General features: G+C 38.3%; 2 protein-coding genes across 9 annotated transcripts; one reads left to right on the top strand and one right to left on the bottom strand.

Moving 5' to 3' along the window:
* Window positions 1-1594: 1594 nt before the first annotated feature.
* Window positions 1595-15032, bottom strand: ENKUR (enkurin, TRPC channel interacting protein). 2 transcript variants are annotated; one of them, XM_074900137.1, is made up of 6 exons: window positions 14761-15032; window positions 11281-11432; window positions 10132-10137; window positions 7897-8114; window positions 5986-6132; window positions 1595-1977 (listed from the first exon to the last, which is right to left on the bottom strand). In XM_074900137.1, exons 1-6 carry the CDS (start codon window positions 14880-14882, stop codon window positions 1804-1806), a joined length of 819 nt encoding a protein of 272 aa, XP_074756238.1. In that variant the 5' UTR covers window positions 14883-15032; the 3' UTR covers window positions 1595-1803. The 2 variants fall into 2 exon arrangements, with proteins under 2 accessions (XP_074756238.1, XP_074756237.1); XM_074900136.1 differs by lacking the exon at window positions 10132-10137 and having other exon boundaries at window positions 7897-8123; window positions 11287-11432.
* Window positions 15033-15129: 97 nt separating this feature from the next.
* THNSL1 (threonine synthase like 1) lies at window positions 15130-21709 on the top strand. Of its 7 annotated transcripts, none has more exons than XM_074900129.1 (3): window positions 15276-15345; window positions 17813-18372; window positions 18824-21709. In XM_074900129.1, exon 3 carries the CDS (start codon window positions 18885-18887, stop codon window positions 21105-21107), a length of 2223 nt encoding a protein of 740 aa, XP_074756230.1. In that variant the 5' UTR covers window positions 15276-15345; window positions 17813-18372; window positions 18824-18884; the 3' UTR covers window positions 21108-21709. The 7 variants fall into 7 exon arrangements, with proteins under 7 accessions (XP_074756235.1, XP_074756230.1, XP_074756231.1 ...); XM_074900128.1 differs by lacking the exon at window positions 15276-15345 and adding an exon at window positions 15531-15643; XM_074900135.1 differs by lacking the exon at window positions 15276-15345 and adding an exon at window positions 15550-15643 and having other exon boundaries at window positions 18285-18372; window positions 18821-21709.
* Window positions 21710-24206: the final 2497 nt, after the last annotated feature.

Below are 24206 nucleotides of genomic sequence, written 5' to 3'. Positions count from 1 at the left end.
TCATGATCTCCCCAGAGGGTGACTGAAGCTATTCACATGTATCAAGAGGGGAACATCCTGTGTGGCAGCAGAGCTACCTCCAAAGAGCTATATGAGGTTTATGCAAAAAAAGCCCACAGCAGTGTTGAAAGACACTAGTGACAGCCCACTCAGCTACAGAAGTGCATTGGCTTTGGTCTCTCCCTCTCCTGTTAAGGAGGAATACTTTTTGCATCTCTTCTCGTTCACTTCCTAACTTCCCAATAATATACTGATATCCTTCTGCCAATTTTAAAAAGCAGTCATTATTACTGGTGACTGATGAATGTTACTAAGTGTGGTCTAGTTGCCTGTCCCAAATTTTGGGATGGGCTATCACCTACTTTGATTTCCATAAAGTCAGCACTGATGATAAATGGAAGAGCCAAATCCAGATCCTCAACTGAATCAGCCAAATGGTCTACGAGTAACTAAAAGCTGAGAGTGCATGCTGTGTTGGAGTCAAATCTAGTTTTTTTTATTTTAATCCATAAGAAAAAGCCATGTTTGATTATATTGCATTTCTTAAGGAAAGCATCTTGTACTTCACTAGGAGATAATGTGACATGTTAAGTGCTTATAATTGGTGTGGTTTTGTTAAAATATACAGTGAAAGTCATTATTAAACAGTAAATGAAATTAATATTTTACAAAACCACAGCTTTCTTCCAGCTTCTCTCTTTCGAAAATAAACAAGGCTGCTTAACAATAAGTAACAAAGAACAAAATACACATTTCTGCTCACCCATGCTTTCCTAGTGCACGTCATAAACAAGTTTAAAATGCGCAAGAAATATAGCTTAGAACAACTGTGAAGACTTCAAAGCCATTCCCTGACAAATCTATGAAAGGAACTTAATGTACTTGAAAATTTGGTTTTTAATAGTTCATTTGAAATTATTTACTTCATCCTCTGCTGATGTCAGATACTATGATGTTGCAACAGCTGCTCATGGTAATGAGGTAACCTGCGTTCTGAAGCAAAGCTTAAGCAGTAGGAAAAACATTATTTCTTTTTCATGCAAATAATTGCAGTATAGTGTGCTGATATAATTTCTGCCTAGGACTTGACTCACATGCTAGTATATTGCTTTCATTCTAACATTACACACATAACAGCAATCAAACTACATTTTTCTACTTTAGTTATAGATTTACTATAGTATTGCAGAATTATACATAAACACACACAGCAAGCTACATGTGGTATCTGTATTGCGTGGTCTATATTATTATGCACTTCCACTATAAAAATTTGTTTTGGTAACAAAAAATGAGTACACAAAATGTTATGCAGAGGCCAAGCTGTTTAGAAATACAATCGTTCAAGCTTTTAAGTGCAACAGCTTCTTAATTAGTCCAAAAGCCATCCCACCTTGAAGTTGTATTTACCAAGATGTCTTCAGCAGCCAGTTATTTCATTTTGTTTTGGCTATGCAAGGAAAGAAGTGCTTCACACATATGAAACAGTATTTTTTTATGCTTTTTGTATGAGGTTTATTGAAATCTTAGTAGTTAATAAAAATGACAAAGAATAATAAAATTCATGTTTCCATACTCAAAGTTTAATTAAGAACTTTACTTCAAAAAAGTAAATTTTGTGAATTAGACAGATGAGAGCTATATGTAACAACTTTTCTAAGCAGCTACATATATTAGTTGAATATTTCCTTCTGAAAAGTTGGTGGTGTCAATTTCTTCTGAGAATTTAGGGGGGTGCTTTTTGGAGATGTAGGAATAGAGAAAAAGAAAAGGAGGAAAGAGGTAGTATCTGAAAAACAGTCATTACTCATTTGCAATGTAGATAACTTTGTGCTTCTCAATTACTTCTATGTCATGCTCCAGTTGTTTCATCTGTAATTCCAGCTTTTCTTTATATATCTTCTTGGGTATGGTGTCTATTTCTACTGACAGACCCTGAAATTCACGATACACTTCTTCCCAGTTCTTTTTCAGCCCCTAGTGCCATTACATGAAAAGGAAATATATGATAAAAAACTTACTTCATTAAGCATAATATGCATATAAACTACTTAAGGGTTTTTGTTAATACTGCATTTGATAAGTGTCACTGCAACATTAAAATATTAGATAAATATATGGATAATGTTTAATCATCTTAACTGAACCAAATTAATTAAATGCTTAAAAATCAAAGTAGTTGCAACAGAAATAATTTTGACTCATTCTGATGCAATATAAGGAATGATCTCTAAAAAAACTTCTGTGCCTTGGAGAAAAAAACGTCTTTAAGAGGCAACAAAACAATAATTAAACTAGCCAATGAAGGATGAGATACAAAATGCTAAACTGAAGAGAAGTATGTCAGTGTGACTAACAGTCAACCCTGTAGCCTACCAGGAACTGAAGGAAGCCTGTACACTTAATTTCTAGTCTTCAGCATCTTCAAGAAAAACTGTACAAGGTTAATGACAACTGACTCTTCCTTATTCTATACAGGAGACTTTCTCTGCTTTCAATCACCTACAGGTAGGCAGTTTTGACTGCTCCATTGTATCTAATACTAACATGCTCACTGAGGAACCACAAGGACTCATAAAAGCAGCCTCAAAACGCATATCACTTCTTTTCTCCAAAATGCAACAGGAATTATCTTACAAACTGCACTAAAGAAAGCACATTCCCACAAACAGCAACCCCACTACTAAAGTTATCACCCTGTCACACACAGTGGTGTAACCTACCTTAAGTACTCACAAGAGTACCAATACTTGGAACTCCAGCCAAAATTCAGCAGCCATTTCAGTTCACTTAATCACCAGCTTCACTTTCCATAACTGAGACTTTGCTGAGACCATGGACACCAAACTGATTGCACAATATTTTAACTTCTATGAACTGTTTTTTAAAAATTCTAAATTATTGCATTCCCTTCCTAATCTACATTTACAGGAATTTATAGGCAACTTACTTATCATTTAGACTAAAAAAACCCTAGCTGTCACAGACCTATCAATAATAATTTCAGTACCTCTTACCTCTCTTGAATGCTGCTATGCAAAGAATTACCTTACTAAATAAAGTGAACTGTATCTTCCACATATAAAAGTCTAAGACTAAAACCCTGCCTAAAAAAACCCATGCAGTTGTCTGAAACATAAACCTGTTAAATCAACATCAGAGACAAACTTTTATCCACCAATATATTACTGAATGAAACCAGACTGTGTTAGAAAGATAAAATTTAAAACTTGTCTTTACATCCTCACAATTACTGCAACAATTGCTCTTACTTTCTCTCCTCAAGAGGATAAACAAAATCTATGCATCCTATACATGCATATATGAGGATTTAGTAGAGTTTATTCAGTGCATCAAATGTCCTCATGAAAACTATATGGATGAACTTAATAATCACACCTACTACAAGGAACTCATACAGGAATCGGTAAATAACACAATATGGCTAGTGAGAAGACACTTTCACAAAATGTTTTTGGCTCGCAGTTCTGTTTCCTTACAGATCACAAAGTATCTTCAGAAATGAAGAACTGAAGTTGCCCTCTTGGGAGATAAAGTTTTCTACTCTCCTCAATAACTAACACACTGATTTTATGGCACACTGATTTCCAGCCTCATGTCCTCCACTATTATTAAGCACTTTTCTCCCAGACTGGCTAATTCATTAACATACTGAATTTAAATTTAGAGCAATTATTCTTAACACATCTTTAGCTTTGAAGATTGTTGCTTCTATTTCAGAACTCAAGGACGCTTGTGCTTAAAAACTTGACTGATTTTGTCCACTGTATGAATTGATTTAACAGAAAGAAGTTACCTCTTCCTGCCAGTACTGCCTAAGAAAAAGCAGTTTACAAACAAATATTTTACTGGTTCAAAGCAGTGTATTTATTGCATAGCAAATCATGCTTTTTGCATGATCGTATTAAGCATCTAAGTGTTGTCCGTAAAGGTTCTTCAGCAATATTCATTGTAATCTCTATAGAAATTTAAAAACGCTACCTCAACACATGAAACTTAGAGCAACAAGGCTATTTATTTACTGTCTTGTAACGCTAGTGGTCTTTACAATCCACAGCTGAAAGTACTTAAATAAAGCTCCTAGTCTACCATAGTTTCAAAACTTTCATAGAAGAGTCATTCATAGCCTCTTTTAAATAATTCATCTTTGTGTACATTAGTAAAAACTAGTTTGGAAATAATTGAAAACAATGAATTTTGAAACACATTTGAGCATGTACTCATCACAATTTACTTTATCCCTACAGAGTGGAGAGATCAAAAGCATATCATGACTCTCTGTAAAAATCTCCCTCACAGCTCCTCCAACAGCAATATAAATATGCTAACCACTATTGCTATGGGCTAGATCACAAACTGAATGTCTAACTCTATATAAGGAATTCTAATACATGCTGGATCAGTGAGAAATATGTACTGCATTTATCAACATTCTCTTTGATTCTCATAAAATCCCAACCAAAGCAAGCATAATGGAGACTTCAAAAAATGTTGGCACAAATTATTTCCCTTCATTTTTGTAAGTTCATGAGGCTTGATTTTGTCCTCAGACATCTATTGCCACTTATTCTTTCAAATCAGATAGTGCACATGTGTTCACTAGCAATGTCAATTATTTTAAAAGACAGGAATTCCCATATGTCTACAGCTGAGCACTGGGTAGAAGCCACATACCCTGGGGACACTAATGCCTCCTGACAATATAACTGTATAAGTAATCTGGCCCATGTGAAAGAGCAAAATTTTTTGAAAAAAATGAAAGAAAATACTGAGTTAATAAAAAACGATCTAAAGACTTTTAAATTAAAAAATATTTCAGTTCACTCTTGTATTTTAAAAATATAGAACATAATTTTATCAAACTAAATGCAGAACTGTGAGCAGCTGAACTCACATGCCTTTTTGCACATATATTTTTGCTGCATAGTTAACTTGCCAGTCCATCAGCTTGTCCCATGCCTTTTCCATCATAAAAATATCTTAATCTTCAGCCTTGTTGTTATGTTCTTTATATTACTGTCAATGCAATGCCTTCTCCTCTCCTTCCTACCTTCTATGGCTTGCTGCATAAGCAAGAGACACCACTATGCTATTTTGGAACTTGCTGATTAACCACTTAATCTTTATAAGTGAGTTAGACACTGTGTTTTCTCTCTAGATATTCTGCGGGCTTTTTTGTGGGGATTTAGTGTCTTGGAGATGTCCATCCATCTGCTAATTTGTTTCAGGTGGCTGCTAAGATCAAGTTATTAAAGGACAGATTGATAAATATATATCACAGTAATGTATATTTCACAGGAAATTTGACTAAAATATGGTCATGAGAAATTCCAGTTCAAGGATGGGATATACTTATGTCTCTTTTCTGCTCTACTTCTTTCATGGTACTATTTCTCTTTAGAAAGTCTTGTGCAGTATGTATGAAAGAGTATCCAAAACAGCTTGACAAAATACATTTTTTTCCAGCCATAGTTCTACAAATATATTGCAATTTAATTCCATTTTCTGGTTTTGCCACATTTTATATCATGACCTTATGCTTTAGTCAGTGAGGTCACAATGTGAAGATAGAAACTGCCATTAAAAGTGGCAACATTACGCATCAGGAAAAAAAAAAAGCTATTTGTATTTTTCCATGATTCACAAGTAGAGAGTCAGAACTGTCACTAAATCCATATAGGTGATTTTCTGCATTCCTCTGAAGTTTCACTGAAATTCCAAGTCATTAATGGGGATTGGAATCTAACAAAACTTAAGTACTTGTAAAATTGAACTAAAACTGTAGCTAGATCACCTCCCTTCAGTCCAGTTTACAACTGTTCTACAGCTCCATCTAGTGAAAAAGTAGCTAACTCATTTGCCTCGCTTAAAAAAAATCTAGTATACTTTTATTATTTATATGGACTTACATTACCTTACTTAATGTTTTGTATATGTAACTAATTACACTGTTAAAATATGCACCTGAAGAAGACTGTTCCTTTCTTCATCAGATAGCCGTTTCATGGCTCTTTTTTTAAGATGCTCCAAGATACTGGCCTCCTGTTCTTTCTGAGCTCTCTTTATTTCTTCATTTCTCCGTGTTACGTATTTTGGTATAACACCATAATCCTATAAGGGTAAGGAAGAAGTTTCTTATATGTGCTTTTAAGAAGGAAACAAAGACATACTTGTAATCCATAGTATATTACATTTGCAAAGAGAGCTTCAAACTGAATTTTGTGCCACTGAGCAATAAAATCTTAAATCACTGTGTTCTTAGAAGTATCAAACAAGATTGACTGTCTTTGTAGCTTGAGCAAAACTTATAAACAATTCCCTTCAGTATCTTTTTGCAACCTTGGAAGACACCAGAATCCAGAAAGCAAAACATCTATTTAGAAGAACTGATGGTTGAATGAAGAGTTTGAAACCTGTTAATGTCAGCGAGCTATTTTACATTTTTATATGGTGTCAGATTCTACTCTCTGAAGCACATTCCTCAGATACTTTCTTTAAAAGGTCTTCCTATATCCTGATTTTTGCTGAACATTTCATACCACAGAAGAGAGTGAATAGTGTTAACACATACATGAAAATTGGACTAGTTAGGAATGATAAACTATCCCATACTGGATGTGGCAGAATTGTGTTTCCAGGAGGAAAAATAATTTCTGAATATCCCAGATGTAGCTGGGAGAACATATCTATTTTGCCTTTTCCTTTTTAAATTGAATATATATATATATCTATCATATATATTGTATCTATTTAATATACATTTAGCATGCAAAGGTACTGCAAGGGCTGTAGTTTCACCTTTTTGCATCTCATGGGTTATGTCATATGTCATGCCTCTTTTTGCATAATGTTCTGTCATGGGTTACCTGTTTAGATAAGCCAGGCTCCTGATACCTCTTGTTTTCCTGAGTGGTGGAACGGACTGTTCTTGTGCTTGGAGGACGTTGTCCTTAAAGGCATGTCATCTCTCTCAAACTCTTTTGCTTTTCAGAGCTGTCTCCTATGGGGTCCTACATACTAGTTCCCTACACAAGGTGATGTTTGCTCTCCTGAAGTACAGGGTCTGTATGCTATCACCTGCCTCCCTGAGGAGGAGGGAATCTTGAACTACTTGGCCTGCACAACTAAGACAACCATTGATTATCACACCTCTGACCAGTTCTTTCTCATTTGTAAGTAGCAGAACCAGAAGATCATGACCACTGGTTGACTCATTCACCATCTGTGTTAAGAAGCTGTTGCTAACATGCTCCAGGATTGCTTTCATCCCATTGTGTTATCCTTTCAGCAGATACCAAGGAGGATAAAGTCTTCTACAAGAAGCTGCTCTGTGATCTGAAGATTTCCTCAAGTTGCCTAAAAAGATTTAATCCAGTTCCTCCCTTGACTGGATGGTCCATAACACACTTCTGACAGTGGCCTTTTCTCTGATCCTGACTCACAAGCTCAAACAGACTGTTGCCAATTCCACAGAAGAGCTCCATACATTTGAACAGCTCCTTCATGCAAAGGACAAGCCCTGCTCCTCCTCTTCCCTGTCTGTCTTTCCTAAAGAGTCAGCATTCATTCATCACAGAACTCCATTAGTCTCTCCATTAGATACTCTGTGGTTCCCAATGCAACACATATGCTATTGCTTTAGCAGCATCATTCTGCCAGTTTTTTGCTGACAGCATAAGCAAGTGAACACAGAGCAAAGGCAAGGCACAACTCTAGTGCCAGTGATTCTTCCTTGATGAATTTTAAAAGTCTACCACAAACAGCAGTGGTATTTAAAAATTGCAAAAAGAATCATGAACATTTCACAGGAGAATGCAATAGAGAACCAAATAGCCATTGTTACTAGTATTTCCACTATAATTTAATAAAACTTACCTTTTTTTTAATATATTTTGGAACAAGTCCTGAAGTTTCAAGCAGATATTTATCTCCCTGTCTTCTATCGACACAAATAGGTTGAGGCTTTTTAGGCAATCCTGTGATAGCAGCAACTGCATTTGCATTTATAAAATTCTTTTTACTCTGAATTCCCATAACTGGGTGATCTGTCCTCTGTGGCACTGATAGTGCAGGCAATTTCTTACTATCCTGTTCTTTTTTTCCTGTAAATTGAGCATGTAAACATTCTCAGCAATAACCATGAATAACTTTGTGATTTAATGTTATTACATTTTTCAAAAGGGAAAAATTATGGACAAAACCACATTAAAATAGAAACCAACTGTATCTACAGTGAAAGAATTGACTAGGAATGTACTATGATGAAAATGAGTATGCTTGTTTAGCATAACAGAAGTTTCATAACCTAGGAAATACTATGTTGTTTCAGATGGGTTTTCATTATAACATGCCACTCATTTCCTCTTGCAGTAGCACAGGACTTTTTTCAAATGTATTAAAACTACTTTTACTAGAGAAGCTCATTATCAGGGCCCTTAGGCATTAATGGCCCTGCCCAGTCTCACCTGGGGCATCCACCCCACACCCTTGGGTTCAGGAACCCCATTTAAGCTCAGGCCTGTGCTGTCAGTCCCTGGCTGAGCTGTCTCAGCCATGCTTGCCCTAGTCCTAGGATGGTGGGGAATTAGTGGATGGACCTGGACTGTCACCCCATCTTGCCTGATGGTCACTAGGCCATTGATAGGACAGATTTTTATTACCACCCCACTCTGCTTGCCTGCCCCTGCTGTGGTGGGACTGCATCCTGTTGGTGGGGTTATTTCCCAGCCTGCATTGCGGTTGCCCTCAATTTCTGGCCCACCTCTCCTTAGGGAAAAGCCCTGCTCTTGCTGTTTCCTAACACTTGTAAACAACCTCCCACAATCCTTTCTCCAGAGAATAGAGAAACTCTTCCTGTTTAGTGTAATCTTTTCTCCAAGGCATCAACAGAAAGTCAGTAGTCTCGTGAGTAGTCTCACTTCAGGTGACTGATGAAAGACAATTAATTTCCCACCATATTTCCCATGAGATATAACTCTAACTCACAGTCATTATCAGAGTTAATTATTTGATTCAGGTTGTCTGAGTTCATGTTCTTCTTTGGCAAAAAATGTGTAAGGTCACAAGTGGTAGAGCTCATTCCTACATCAGCTGGTTTCCTGATACTGACCCATAAACCAGTGCTCTCCTGGGTTTTGTTTTTACAACCTGATAGCTTGCTATAACTTAGTACTGTAGGACACACAGATTTAAACCTCTGTTTCTCTTAGGATGTCTTCTTAGAAACAACATCTCTGAAGCTTCTCAGTGGGCAGTAGCTCACCCTTACCTGCAATACAATGATGCACACTTTTTGGGAGCCCCCACTTCTTCTGGAGCCATCAACTGAGCTTGGTTAAAATGAATGCAAAGTCCAGTAATACAACAAGATTCAGCTGAAGGTTATAAAACACACCCTTTGTAAGGAAGTGGTGAGTAATGAGTGTCTAAAAGAATTACACTATCCCAGACTTCAGGGAAGAAGAATTCTTTCTTTCTGTTCTGTCCTTGCAATCTATTTTTAAAATAGTTGGATCAAATGCAGTTTTGAAGATGGCACAGATACCACAAACACAATGCCATGATCCCATTTAGACAACTGATAATTGGTTAAATTTCAAGTGATGGAAGTGCCATGCTTTAAGAGAAGTGATTAAGCAGTGTGACTTCTCTGAGGTAAGTATGAAATTCAACAAAGGTACAAGAGTTAATAATACAGTTCCTTCTCAAGGTCTCTTAGGACCTAATCCTGACAATGAAATTACTAGTCTGGATTGAAGCTGTGATGTTTCATAGCAATTTTGAGTCTAAGGAACATTGACTCCAAATGCAGACCCCAAAGCACATATTGCTATTATGAAGCCCTGAATCAACAAGTTGAAATAGAAATATTGTGAGCTGCTTGCCTAAGAGAGTCAGACCACTGTATCTCAATATATAGCAAATTTGAAGTAGATAACACTCATTTTATAATACAAGTACTCAAAAGGGGTCTTATGGCCTGCTCCAAATTATTGGTGTATCAATCTTCTTTCCTATGCCCATCTAAAACACTAGTGTGGTAATCTAACAAGGTCTTATGCTTGGAAACATTCATGCTCAGATGTCATGAAGTATTACATTCCAGTATACTGAATGCTGGTCAGATTCCCTGAAAAAGTGAGGGCTTTATTCAAAAACAACCCAGGATGGCTACAGGACCTTTGGGACCAAAGTTTACCTTAAGGTTCTAATAACCCATATTGCCTGAGGCATTAAGCCTCCAAAGCCTCCTGGGACAGCCTGTATTTTCAGTGCCAAAGCCATTTGCGTGTGTCATGCAAATTTGGGTGCTGGACTCCTACATTCTTGCTGCCTTTTTTTTTTTTTTTTTTTTTTTTTTTTTTTTTTATATACACAGTATGTTAAGATCTTCTATTTTTCCAGGCTAAAACCAATTTCAAGCCAAAACTTTATAACTCCATTACAACTTCTAACAGCAATGTACTTAGAACTCCAGCAGCACTAAGAAGGTCAGTCGACCCTTGCAGAACCTGCCATGAGGCTGAACATTAGAACTGTCAACTCCTTTCACTCAGAATTATGGTTTGTGCCCAAAGGTAGGGTGCATTTTGCAACAAAATATTCCAATTTTCTTATTTCTGTGACATGCAGCTCTCCAAAAAAATTCTATGCTTTGAATGCTGGCAGCGAACTTAATGCTACGGGATTAAGAGCCGACAGTGAGTGCTGAAGAGTAAAAGCTGTATGTTGCTTATAACATTAAGGCACCCATACTTTTCCCATATCTCTTCAAGCATTAAAAACAATTAGCTCACTTTTAATACCTCCATTCATACTATTTACTTTAATATTAATGATCAGTTGCAGAAAACAGTGACATATAAATCTCAACTATATAATTACAAATTGAAATATCAGCAGGATAGAACGTGCCATCAACACATCTTCAAAATCTGAATAGCTTCAGCCAAGAGAGATACAATTTTTCTTTAGATTTCAGCTGGTTTTGTACCACACAAGAGTAAATACTTACTGTATTTCCTAATCATATATGTAATCTCCTTGTTGCTTGTTTCAGTATTTTACACAATAAACATTTTTTGTAAAATACAGAAATAATTTTGGTATCACAGATACTATAAAAGGAACAATGGAAACTGCCCCAGTATATAAAAATTTTTTCAAGTGTTTTAAAAAAATTATTCTCCATAACTGTTACTTTCAACATTAATATTGTAAACTAAAATACTTTAAAAATACATTATATTTCGTATGTACACTTACTTGCTGGTAGCTTGGGTTCCTTTGAATGTTTCTGCAGAAAATTTTTTGGAGATGGCTCTGCAACTTTTGCTGGTCCCATAGTTTTCCACTGAGATTTATTTTTCTCTGCTTCACGTTTCACGAATGGTCTAAATGTGGATATATACCTTAGACATTAAAAAATGGCCATAAAGTTAAAGATCAGAAAACTGTTAAAAATACTTCTTCAAAGAATACACATTTTTGCAGTAGTTCATGTCAAAAGCCCAAGCTGTTTTGGTTTGTACCCTCTACCAAATAAAGGTCATAATTCATGCAACCTCCATACTAAGGCTAAGCCCAGCACTGCATTGACAAGTGTTTTTTCTGAATCTGAAGCTAGTTTGCTTCTTCCTTCTTCTCCTGTGTCTCCAAGGTCAGTATTATCCCACTTTGGGAAATGGTTCCTATATGCACTTTTCATATAAATACTGAACACAGACATTTTGAAACTCAACAAAACCTACATTTTGGAAATAAACTGCTTTGAGTATTGCTTGCATGAATTTATTACTTTTATGAGGTTGTACATTACATGCTTTAATTTTTTTTTTTTTTAATTAAATCAATTTTGAGAAGTTTTTTAAATGTGGCTATTTATTTTGTGCAAGCATGTACCCAAAATAGGCAGCTGTTGTGCATCTACAGAAAAATAGTAATCATGAACCTATTTTGCTAGATTTTCTACATTTGAAAGTTTGTAGAATGAGAAAGATGTAAATGCCAATGTACCTCAGCTGTTTCCGGAGCTGCAGTTGCAGTACATTGTAGGGCCTTACACAGAAATCAAACACATCTAGGGAAAAGCTCAGCTGGCTTAAAAAAATACGAGATCTGTACTGATAACGAGAACATTCACTGCTTCATTCTATGGGACGAAACGTACTTTAGAGGTATGTAAAACCTCATGCTTCAGAAAACATGTCAAATGTAGTTGAGAGTTGGACAGAATGTCCTTGATCGTCAGTTTATCTTATTACTGTCCACTGTGTCATTGTCTCAATGTTCCTGTTGAACTATCTGTTATAATTATAAAAGATGAGATGGGTAACTGCTCTGAAATAGCACAGCAAACCTTATATTACCCAGACCTGAACTATGACCCTGAACTATTTTAATCAGTGGTGGTTTTGGCCCTAACTGAAACAGCTAATGTGAAAATCAGTAAGGGCTCAGACATGAGAAGTTGTATGCAGACAGTAGGCACACACTGGTGTTTTGGTATAATGTTACATATGGCACCGCAACTTCTGCTTTAATCAAAGGTATGCAAACATGTTCTCCAAAAGAAGCCAAATGCTGATGATTAGCTGATGAGCAGCATCTTGCCTCTATCTGAAGGACTGAGCTGTCACAGATGTTTTCCTGAAGGAGCAGAACTCCCTGCTCCTGAAGGTAAGGCTACCTCATCATACCTTGTAAAATCTGTCCATCTTTAAGAAACATGTCATATTAATTTATGGTAGAGAAAAAATGATAAAACAGTCACGCTTTTCTTTCACAGAAAAAATGTGTTTCTGAAAAAACTATACTATGTTTTCAGGTAAGGAAAAAAAGAACAAAAACAATTACCTATAACGCAACCTACTTTACGGAAATACTGAAATTGTATGAAGGAAATGATGTCATGCGGGGCCAGTGAATGGGAATCATAGTAGCAACACTGATAAAAGCTTTTGTATGACCTGCAAATGTACAATAGATATATTTGTACTTGATCATAACATTAGAATGTGTAAGAGGACTTCATTAAAAATGTGGAGTTACTTTGTTTTCTGAAGATTTGGTCTCCAAAATTAGAAAGAGGATTATCTACATATGATTACATATAATTCCAGAAATACCTCTAATTTATAAGGAATGAGGTTTGATTTATTTTTTCTGTTAAATTCATGGCAGACAGCTATAGCCACAGGCACAAACCCACCACATTCATAAATAATTGCATTCCTCACCATTTGCAAGGAGTGGCATTGTAGCCACACAGTAGAGAAAGGTAGTGATTTTATGAGGAGTTTTACCTAGTAGGGTTCCTACACTCTTGGAATGAGAAAGTACTGAGTTTATTACATGTTGGCATAAGGTAAAGATGACTTTTGTAGACAGCTATAGGCATTCCTTTGGACAAAGAGATGTGGCAGTTGTATCTTTTCAGTGACTTTTCAGGCCAAGACTAAGTGGCTAAATGCTGTCATGCACCAATATCATAGGGTTAGAGAGGGTTACAAGGAAGAAAACATGGTTATAGGGGACTTAAGAATGTTAATCCATTCATCATTGGGCAAGGGGAAAAAAGATAACACATTTGTACGAAGACAGTTATCATTCCTCAGGTGTCATCTTGGGACATCAGAGTTGGGGAAAATAAGTAGTACCTGGTCAGTTGGAAGTGAAATATATATGATTTAATTTGAAAAAGAGACCCTAGATTTTATACGCATTAGTTAATACAGGTCAGATCATGTTATTAACCAGATTCAACACTGTTGTTAGCAGCTGGATATTTGGCAAATTGAGAACCAAAGCAGGAAGTGGGGTGACAACAGAAATCAGTGAGATCAGAAGGGGATTTAGTCAGATCACATCCAACCTAAGGTATCTCTTGCCTAAACTGAACCTGAGGGTCGTGGAGTATCCAAATCCTGGAATGGTATTAGGATGGGAATGGATTTAGTGTCCTGCATGCTTTGCCATATTGTCATTTCACTTCCGTCTGACAAAAGTGTCTTTCATTCACATTGGAAACAAAAAAAAAAGATGTATGATCTATTTTTACATGGAAAAGGCTCAGAACGAGGAATCTCACAAATGTGAACCCTTTTACCTGAAAAGGGATAACTATGTTTGTTCTTATGAATGTCATTGATGTTTCTACTTGTTTTAAAGGCATTGAGTTATGACCTACATTACCCTTACACTAAAAATGCTAACAGCATTCTTTTATATAAAGTAATAGGGACTTGAAAAAAACAATGTTTGCACAATTATCAAATAAGAATTTTACAAAAACTTTCAAAGGAAGTAATACTAGGGAGGACAAAACACCTTTATGTTCTTAAGGTAAGGGGTGAGAAAGAGAAGCAAAAAAACAATGTCAGGAGACACAGCTGACACATTAAAAGAATGGAAGTGTGGCACTGAGAAAAAATTTTTATAAACCCAACTTTTCAGCTTCTCATTGAAAAAGTGTTATAAAGTAGAAATAACAAAGATGCCATGTAATTCCTCTGCGTGGAAAGAGCGCTTTGTCAATGATCAAGATGGCATTGAAGACACCAAATCATCAGCTCATGGAGCAGGCTGTAAACCCTCGGATGTTAGTGACTCATTAGGAGGAGCAGTAACTACACAAAAACTAGGTTGTGGGGGTTTTTAAAATACCTGTTACCCGTAAGCTGCATTGCCTTGCCAAAACCACTCACCGTGTCTGCAAGTGGTACTGTCACACCCACGTACCTGGGAGGTTTGACAGGCTTCTCCTCCAGGCGGGGCAGGAGGTTATAGATGCTCTCCTCAGCACACTGCGTCGTCACCCTCCGGCCGAGGGGACCGCGGCACGGGGAAGCGCCCACCTCCATCAGGGGGCCTCACGTTTCCTCCCTCTTCACAGCTCTCTTCTCGCCCTGCTTCAGCGCACGGCCCTCGTTCGTCCAGCCGCGGGCCGCCACCGAGGCAGGCGCGGGCCGCCACACTGTTGTTTCCGCAGTTACTAGGGAAACCCGATCCTAAGTAACCGCGCCATGAGGGGGCGGAGCCTACGCCACACGCTCCCGCCTCCCTCTGGCCGGGAGGAACGGCGCAGGCGCAGTGGCGCCGAGCGGCGCCGGGAGCCGCGCAGGCGCGCTTTGCGAAGGTGAAGCCGGCAGGGCCGAGTCCGGGCGCACCGGGCAGCTGAGGGCGGAGTCGCGAGGGGGCGGGGCGGGCACGTGCCCGCGCGTGCGCGGTGGGGAGGGGGCGCGGCGCGGTGCGGTGCGGTGCGGGGCAGGTTGGGGGCGAGGGGGGCGCGCGCGGTGCCTGTGGCAGCTGTCCCCGGCCTTGCCGGTACGTGCGCGCGCGCGCCGCGCCGAGGGCGCCTGAAGGCGCCTGAGGACGACTGAGGACGAGGGAGCCGCGCCGCGGGGGCACGGCACGGCAGGGGCACCGCCAAGGCACCGCCACCGGCGCTCGGAGGGGAGGTGGGGAGCCCGGCGCTGCGCTGGGCGGGCGAGTGGGTGGGTGGGTGGGTGGGTGAGGGGGCGCGGCTCACCCGGCTCTGTGGTGTCGCGTTTCCCCGGCGCGGAGCGGCCCGGCCGGCCCCTTCCTCCCACCCGCCCTTTGACACCTTCGCGGCGTCGAAACGGTGAGGCGGGAGGGAGCGCGGTGGTGAGGCGGGAACCTTTGCAGGATCTTGGTTTGTTGGATGATCACGAGAAGACTGGAGTTGAATGGTTTGCTGTGGGATTGGTAGTTGGTTGGGGTTTTTTTCCTATGCATACAAGCTCTGAGAAAAGTAAAATAGAAGTTGTCCTGTGTTAACAATTTTGAAAGAGGATAACTTACTAGTTTTGAACTGCCTTGAGGTCTTTGACAGCTGCAAACTGCCACTGATTTGCTTGGTTACTGAATTTTAACTGTATGTTGTGTTGTTGCAAACTTTGTGTCTATATCAGTATCAAAGCCTGGTTTTCACTAGAACGCCTGTCAGCCAGCAATGGTTGTTAAAATTGTGGGTAACTGCTAATGATACGTAGATGCTGTCAGCATCCAAGTGAAGGCTCAAGGTGTATTGTCAAAACTTAGAATTTCATTGCAGGTGTGGATGTAAGCTCTGCTTCAAAAAACCCCAAGCCTTTAGAAAATTAGATGGCTCGGTGTTCTAACTAAACCAGTAAACTCTACCAGCGATACAGTCTAATTCGAGCTGCTTTTGCAGTAAAGTTTTGCCAACTGAACAAAAAATTTTTCCAAAGAAACAGGTTGCATTCAATGATTGCAAGCTTCTGTGTACATGTACTTTACGTGGGTACAAAATTGGATTGTACTGGACTAGGTTGAATTGAGTAGCTGAATAAAGGACTTCCCTGCAAATTTTTGCACCAAATTAACTAAATTGATTTAAAACAATACCTATGGCCTAGTTTCATGAAGCAGTCCAGATATTACATCCAGCAGCTGTATAGTGCGCACCAAGTGACTGCACCTCCAAGTGAATCTGTAGTGCAACTAGACATGGTAGGCAGGTCACTATGCTTAGCATGGTTTGTACTCCCTTAGTTCACACACAGTTCTTGAAGTGATTCTTACATTCAAGAAATAAAATCACTAAAATTTTGTCTAGATTTTTAAAATCTGGAAGTTTAATACGAAGTTCTCATTCTGGCCCTATAGTGAATACATACATACAGAGCTAGAGTGCATTACTATTGCAGTACAGTTTTATAATGATACTGAATATTACAACTACTCTTTGAAGATTGTTTTTTAATAACTATTAGAAAAAAACTTATATTGCATCTACACAAGATGTTTCCCTTATAATTTTACAAGTATTGAGAAAAAACTATACAGTATGACATGCCCATCTCTACTCTGATCTATGCCTTGCACTTAGAGCATCTTTATCATGTCACAGCACTGGATGCAAACACAGATACTTACTGTTTGCAAGCTCATTTCTCCACGCAGAAGTGAGCAAATGCAAAGATTTAAATTATTAGAAGTCCTTTGACTTTGTAATGTATGCTAATAGTTTGGTAGAGAGAGTAGAGTGTAAAAGATAGAGGAACACAGAACACTATCTAGAGCAAGGAGCATCTGGAAGCAAAGAGTCTTTGGTTTTGTGCCTTGCCCTTACAGAACTTGAGCTTCTGTGTCATTTTTGAATGTCATTTGTGACCTGTGTCTCTGGAGTCATTTGATGTTATGCACACTGGTGGAGAACAGCAGGGTCTTTAAAGGACTGGTGTGACAACTCTAAATTGTGGATTAATCACGAATAGGTCTTTGGAAGATGATGCAGTTCCCATTGGGTGCTCACCCGGCTTCTACTGCAGTTCCAGGCCACCTTCTGCTCTTCACAGTGATAAAAGGCTGTTGGACTGGAGAGCATCTAGAGAACAGGCCTGAACAATTGAAGGATGTGGAAACCTAGTCTGTAGTGATTGTTCCTTTAATTGTTCTTTTTAGTCTGTCCTGATCAATGCAGGGAAACACCTTCTCATGAAAATTTTTTTTACTGCTAAAAGTAGCTGGTATATAAACTAAAATATTCTTATAAGCAGTGCAAAGCAAATGCTGGAATGCTAGCAGCTATACTGAGTCTTTAAAATGTAGTTATTAGGAGTTACTGGTTGCTGTTTTGGTTACATGTTACAGCGCCAGGAGGAAAAAAATACAACTTGCAGCTTAGTCAACCATCTCTTTGTATTGCAGACTCTAGCAACTAAAAGTATTCATTTAAAAAAATGCTGATTTTATATGTAGTGCAAATAAATATTTATATTTTATATGTATATTATTTTTTTTACAGTTGATGAGCAAGAACTGAGTTGGATTTTTCCATCTAAAGCTTCATAATTTCCTAAAGGGAAGTTCGGTGTTGCTTTTCCTTAAGCATTTTTCGTCATAAATATTGAAAAATTAACAATAACAAAGTGATACTTGTTTGTCTACCTAAAATAAAAAATTACTCTTTAGGGATTTTCTGTGCAAATTTGTGCTTGTTTCTCCCCCACCCCACCTGAACTTTATGGAGATTTTGAGTCCTTCCCCCTTTGCCCTAAACATCGTGCACAAATCGTGTGCTGCAATTTGTGCTGATACTGTTTGTGTTGATTTCTCTAAGCATACAGAATACAGTGTTGAGAGCTTCTTGCTTAGACTTCGTTGGAGATACAACTTCCCTAGTGACTTTTTCTCTTGAGGGTAGAGTGTCTTCATGATGTGTTCTTTCTCTCTCTTGTCACTTTACACAAACTACACTCAATACAATTCCATTATAGGAGTTCTTCACAAATCACTTGCTTGGTTTGCTATCCCTTCAGAAGAGAATTGGATGCAGCTCTTCTAGCTTTGCTGTTGCACAAGTCTGTGAGTCTTTTGTGTATTTAAGTGGATCTTGCATTTGTTTTCTTAGAAAGTATAAGAAACCAATGTATCTTGGGAGGTGAGACAAATGTATATTTTGTTGACATTTTGATTACAAGAAGGTAATCTAGTTAATCTTCAACTAAGTCTACTACAGGAAAAACTAATTGATTTTTAATTCCTATAAACAATATTATTTCAAGTAGTATTGTAGTGTTAGGTTTGGAGGTCTTTGTTTACTCTGAGAACATGAGCTATCTGAAGTTGGATTTGTCAGTGGAAATGAGCTGGAACTATGCAGGAGAGGGGAATGAGTCTTATTCTGAAAAATACCTCCCTAAGTCATAACTGGATTTATGTTTGAATTCTTGTTGTTCTGAATTACATATCCTTTAGGTTTTTTTCCTAGATGTTTGCTGAAGGACTAATTACTGTTTTTTTCTTTTTGAAGCAGTTAAGTGGATTGTCAAGTTGGCTTGGAAAAAAAAACCAACCAAAAACCAACCCAGCAGAAGATGTTGCACGTTGCTCAGTATCGGCCTTTAAGACTAATAACCCAAAACAGTCTTTTTAGCGTGTGTTTAAAAGTGGTGCTTTCAAGACCTGTTGCATTTGCACAGATATGGAAGTCATGGTTCTCAAGCCATTCTCTTGTTGGAAACAAAAATATTATCCTGATGGGACCTCCGGGTGCTGGGAAAACAACGATTGGGAGAATAGTAGGGCAGAAACTAGATTGCCCTGTCATAGACATCGATGATGATGTCCTTGAAACAACCTGGAATATGAGTGTGTCGGAAAAACTGCAGGATGTTGGTAACGAGCAATTTTTAGAGGAGGAAGGAAAAGCCCTGTTGAAGTTTTCAGCATCTGGAAGTGTCATTTCCCTTACTGGGTCCAATCCAATGCATGCTGCTAGCATGCAGCATATGAAGAAAACCGGAATAGTTGTCTATCTAGATGTGCCCACAACAGTCATCATGAGCAGGCTGAAATCAATGAAAGTGGATCGCATTGTGGGCCAGTCCCTTGGTATTTCTCTCAAGGACATACTTCAGTTTAGGAAGCAGTTCTACAAAAGGTGGTACGACATTCGTGTTCTTTGTGGAGGGGATGTTGCAGCAGAGGTTGTAGCAGAAAAGGTACTTGATGCTGTGAAGAGATACCAAAACTCAGAACTAGAAACTTTCATTTCAACTAGGTCTAGTAGGTCTGGAAGGAGTATGGAAAAAGACTGTCATAAATATTTCAGTGACGTTGTTACTGAGGGCTTAGCCCCTGATGGAGGACTCTTTGTTCCTGAGAGAGGACTTCCAAAATTCACTGCTGGAGAATGGCAAAGCCTAATAGAAGCAACTTATATGGAAAGAGCCCAGGTGATGCTAGAAAGGTGCATACATCCTGCTGATATTCCTGCTTCTAAGCTGGCAGAAATTATTGAAGCTGCTTATGGAGAAAACTTTACTTGTTCTAAAATTGCCCCAGTTCGGCATCTGGCAGGAAATCAGTTTCTCCTTGAGTTATTTCATGGACCAACAGCATCATTTAAAGATTTTGCATTACAGATGGTGCCACATATATTTGCATACTGCATTCCCAGAAGCTGCAATTACTTGGTTCTGGTAGCTACTTCTGGTGACACTGGGAGCGCTGTCCTAGATGGCTTTAGTCGTCTCCATGACACCGACAAACAGAGAATTGCTGTGATTAATTTTTTTCCTGAGGATGGAGTAAGCCCAATCCAAAAATCACAGATGATTGGCTGTCAGAAAGAAAATGCCTGGTCAGTAGGTGTCAAATCTGATTTTGATTTTTGCCAGACAGCTATAAAGCAAATCTTTACTAATTCTGATTATACTGGCTTTCTTACAGTAGAATATGGGACAGCCTTGGCTGCAGCAAACTCCATAAACTGGGCACGACTGCTTCCTCAGATAGTTTATCATGCCTCTGCATACCTTGATCTTGTTCATCAAGCTATTATTCCTTTTGGAAGCCCTGTAGATGTTTGCATTCCTACAGGAAACTTTGGCAACATATTAGCCGCTTTGTATGCTAAAATGATGGGAATTCCTATTAGAAAATGTATTTGTGCTTCCAATGAAAACAATGTTTTGACTGACTTCATAAGAGCAGGTGTTTATGATTTGAGGGGAAGAAAATTAATTCCCACTTTTTCACCAGCGGTAGATATTTTGAAGTCCTCCAATCTTGAGCGATACTTGCACCTGATTGCTAATGAGGATGGACAACTGGTGACACAATTATATAACCAGCTGGAAAATCAGGGCCACTTCCAGCTACAGAAAGATCTACTTGAAAAGCTTCAGCAGGACTTGGTGGCTGGCTGGTGCTCTGAGGAGGACTGTCTAGCTGCCATTCACTCTGTGTACAGTACTACGGGATATATTTTGGATACACACACAGCTGTTGCTAAAGTAGTTGCAGATCGATTACAAGATAGAACTTGCCCAATTATTATTTCATCTACGGCTCATTATTCTAAGTTTGCACCTGCTATCTTGAGAGCCTTGAGGATTGCAGAAATAAACCAGAATCCATTAAGTCAGCTTCACTTGCTGAGTTCTTACAGCCCTCTGCCTCCAGTCCACTGGGGCCTATTAGAGACCCTGAAAAAGAAGGGGAATGAGGATCACCAGGTCTGTGCTGCTGATATGAGTATGCTGATGTCCTGTATAGAAACCTTAATTCAAAATCATTTTATGAAAGTTTTCTGAGCAACCTACCAGATATCAACTGTGTCAGTTGTGATACCTTCTTAACAAGCTGCATGTTTTAATAAATTCATGATTCATCTGGCCTGTGCCCAGTCCACAGCATAATGTCTGCAGTTCTTTACTCAGTTGTCAAGTTGTCAACAGTATTTTTAAGTAATGCCTGTGAGACTTCTAGTAGTGGTGGAAGGTTGTAAATAGAGAGTATAAAAGACTTTTGCAGGTCATAGTAGAGACACCAGTACTGACGGCTTTCCTTGGCACTGCTGTCTCCTTCACAAGCCTGAAGTATTCTCCATGGAAGGAGGAAGATAATGAAGTCTGACCTTTCTGAAACTAATAGCTCTTGTTTTGATGCGAGAATGATGCGATCATTCGGTCAGTGGGTGATTAGCTAAACTTCAACTCACTTCATTTAGGGCACCGAAACATAAGAAGATACTGCAGTGATGTTCGTGTATTACTAATGAGGGTTGATTTCACTACAAAGATTGAAGTACACTTGTATTGTTAAACCTTGAGCCGTTCAATTTGGTGACATGTTATCTTATTTTATAATGTTTCTGTATTGTGAGGCCAGCATTTACATTAAAAAAATCTGGTCATTTTGTTTTTCATGCTTTTTTTCCTCCCATATATTTTTCTGTGTAAGATAGAATCCTTCGTTCAATATTTTTAATATTTTCTATATTTTTGAGGATGTGACTCTTCCTCCAATGTGTTGTAGTCTCTTTCCTAGAATTTTTTCTATTTGAACTTTCAACTTTAGAATCCTTTTTTAATGCTATAGAAGAATTTGCTAGTAGTAGCAGCAGTCTTCTTAAATAAGAAGCAGACTTCATCATTTACATTTATTTCTTGTATTCTAAGTTTTTAGAATATAAGTTTCATCTCTGAGGTCATATGGCTTTCTTGTTCTAATTACTTCTGGTTTCATATTTTTCTTAATTTCTATTCCATTCCATTCCATTCCATTCTTGCTTTACATGAATTAGTATAAGAAAGAAGCTTTGCAAAGTGCTTGGCATCTCATCAAGGAAAGTGAAGGAAGAATTCCAGTGTCTGGCAAGTGTGATAGCATCAGAGGTATTAATTGTGTAACCTAAAATAGATCTGTGTTAGCGAGCTGGTTTTGCTAATGAGACTTCTTTATTGGGTTTTTTTGCATTGGAAAAAGAAATAGAGCAAGTTGCCCTAAGAGATCATGTGGTTATAGCACATATATTCTGCTAACTGTAGATTATATTTGGCAAGGATGTAAAATAGAACTACATTTCACACTAAGAGAAATGGTAAAATGATGTGTTGGCAAGTTTTGAATGGCATGCAGTCAGAGGTAAGGAGCTAGGAGTCATCAGATGTGAGGACATACAGCTATGGGAGACTGTGATCCTACCAAGATTCAAATAGGGAAAGTATTGGCAAGAGAGGTGGTAACTGATAACACTTTTTGCCTCTTTGTGAGGCAACATCTAGATGTCAGGACTCATCTGGGGCTTTGAACTGTTGTCATACCCATCAGCTTCCTCTGTGTGTCTGCTTGTACTTTTTGCCACGTTAGAGGTAAAGAAGGCACTATCTAGTGAAATATTTTAAAGAACTGCCATTTCTTCCGGTGTAAGGTAAAAGACCCAAGCATGATATGCATTTGCCACAGTGAACACATTATACAATAAAATTAAATGTAACTGATAGCAAATGTAGCTGACACAATAGCTTCCTAGATTCTGCTATTCTTGGATGCCTTTTTAGGACCTTTCTAGGGTTTTTTTCTCTGCTTAATCCTTGTTCACTATTTCTGCAGTAATTTTGGAAAATAATTTTTTATTTTCACAGAATCATAGAACAGCCCAGGTTGGAAGGGACATCAAAACATCTGGTCCAACATTTTGTGGGAAAGGAAGCCTAGATGAGATTATCTAGCACCCTGCCTAGTGACATCTTAAAAGCCTCTAGCAATGGGGAGGTTGACTTTGTGTTCTCACTGTGAAAAATTTCTTTCTTATATCAAGATAAAACTTCTGTGCAACTTTTACCCATTTCCCCTTGTTGTCTCCATGTGGCTCCTTGTGAAGAACCTATGTCCTCTTTCTACCCACCATTTAAGTATTAGAAAACTGTGATGAGGTTCCTTCTGAGCATCCTCCAGGCTGAAAAGACCTAACTCTCAATCTTCTAGGGCAGAAAAATTTTTGTCATTTTCCAGACACAAATGAGAGACCATAAATATGTAATTAAAAAAAAATAATCTGAGTTCTCTAAGAAAAAGTTGCATAGGCATACTGCCAAAAAAGAAGCATTGCTTGTGTAGGTGATAAGTGCATATCTACCTTTCATTTCTGTATATTTCAGTCTGATTCTTACAATAATTCCGAGTGGAAAAAAATGTAATGCTCTCTCCAGATATGCTCAGTACAAAACCAGAATTCTAAATCTTAAAAAAAAACCCCTCCAAACAAATCCAACTGCCTGGATTGAATTATTGGAATGGGAATTGGTTTCAGCATAAGGACTCTGTGGAAATTCTGTGGTACCTGGTTCCATGGGGCTTAATGTCATTTGACATTAAAGGGCAATTTTTCACATGCTGTTACAATGCTTTATAGAAATGTCCACGAAGAGCTTGTTTTCATAGAAAGTACCTGAATGAGAAAAGATGAGATTCTAAAACAGATTAGGCTAGAAGCCAATGTCCTACCTTGAGTTAGCCTATTATTAGATAAAACAGTCAGAACTAAACTAGCAGAGGATTTATTTTGGCATGAGTCAAACAATCAATATTTCAAAGTTCATGGCAGTAACTCGAGCTTGGTTTGAAGGAGAATGTATTAGTAAAATTTCTAGTTGCTGTTTTTTTATCACGTGAGCCATTATAACAGCTGATATAAGTAAAAAAAATGAGTACTTAGCTAGGGACTTTCAGTGGGGAATTAAGGTGTATAGAGGTAGTCGTTAAAGAGCACGTAGGTTATTAGTACATTTCTCAGAATGTCTAAAGGCTTTTACAATACAGTGTTTACTCATTTTTTAAAAAAATTATTTTTTGGACTTTCTTATAACTACAGTGAACTATGTTTGTGCACCACATCTGCTTGTGGATTC

Source organism: Athene noctua, chromosome 2, assembly GCF_965140245.1.
Source record: "Athene noctua chromosome 2, bAthNoc1.hap1.1, whole genome shotgun sequence".
Lineage (NCBI taxonomy): Eukaryota > Metazoa > Chordata > Aves > Strigiformes > Strigidae > Athene > Athene noctua.
The sequence above is the reverse complement of the archived record's forward strand: the minus strand, read 5'-3'. Positions and strand labels throughout refer to the sequence as shown.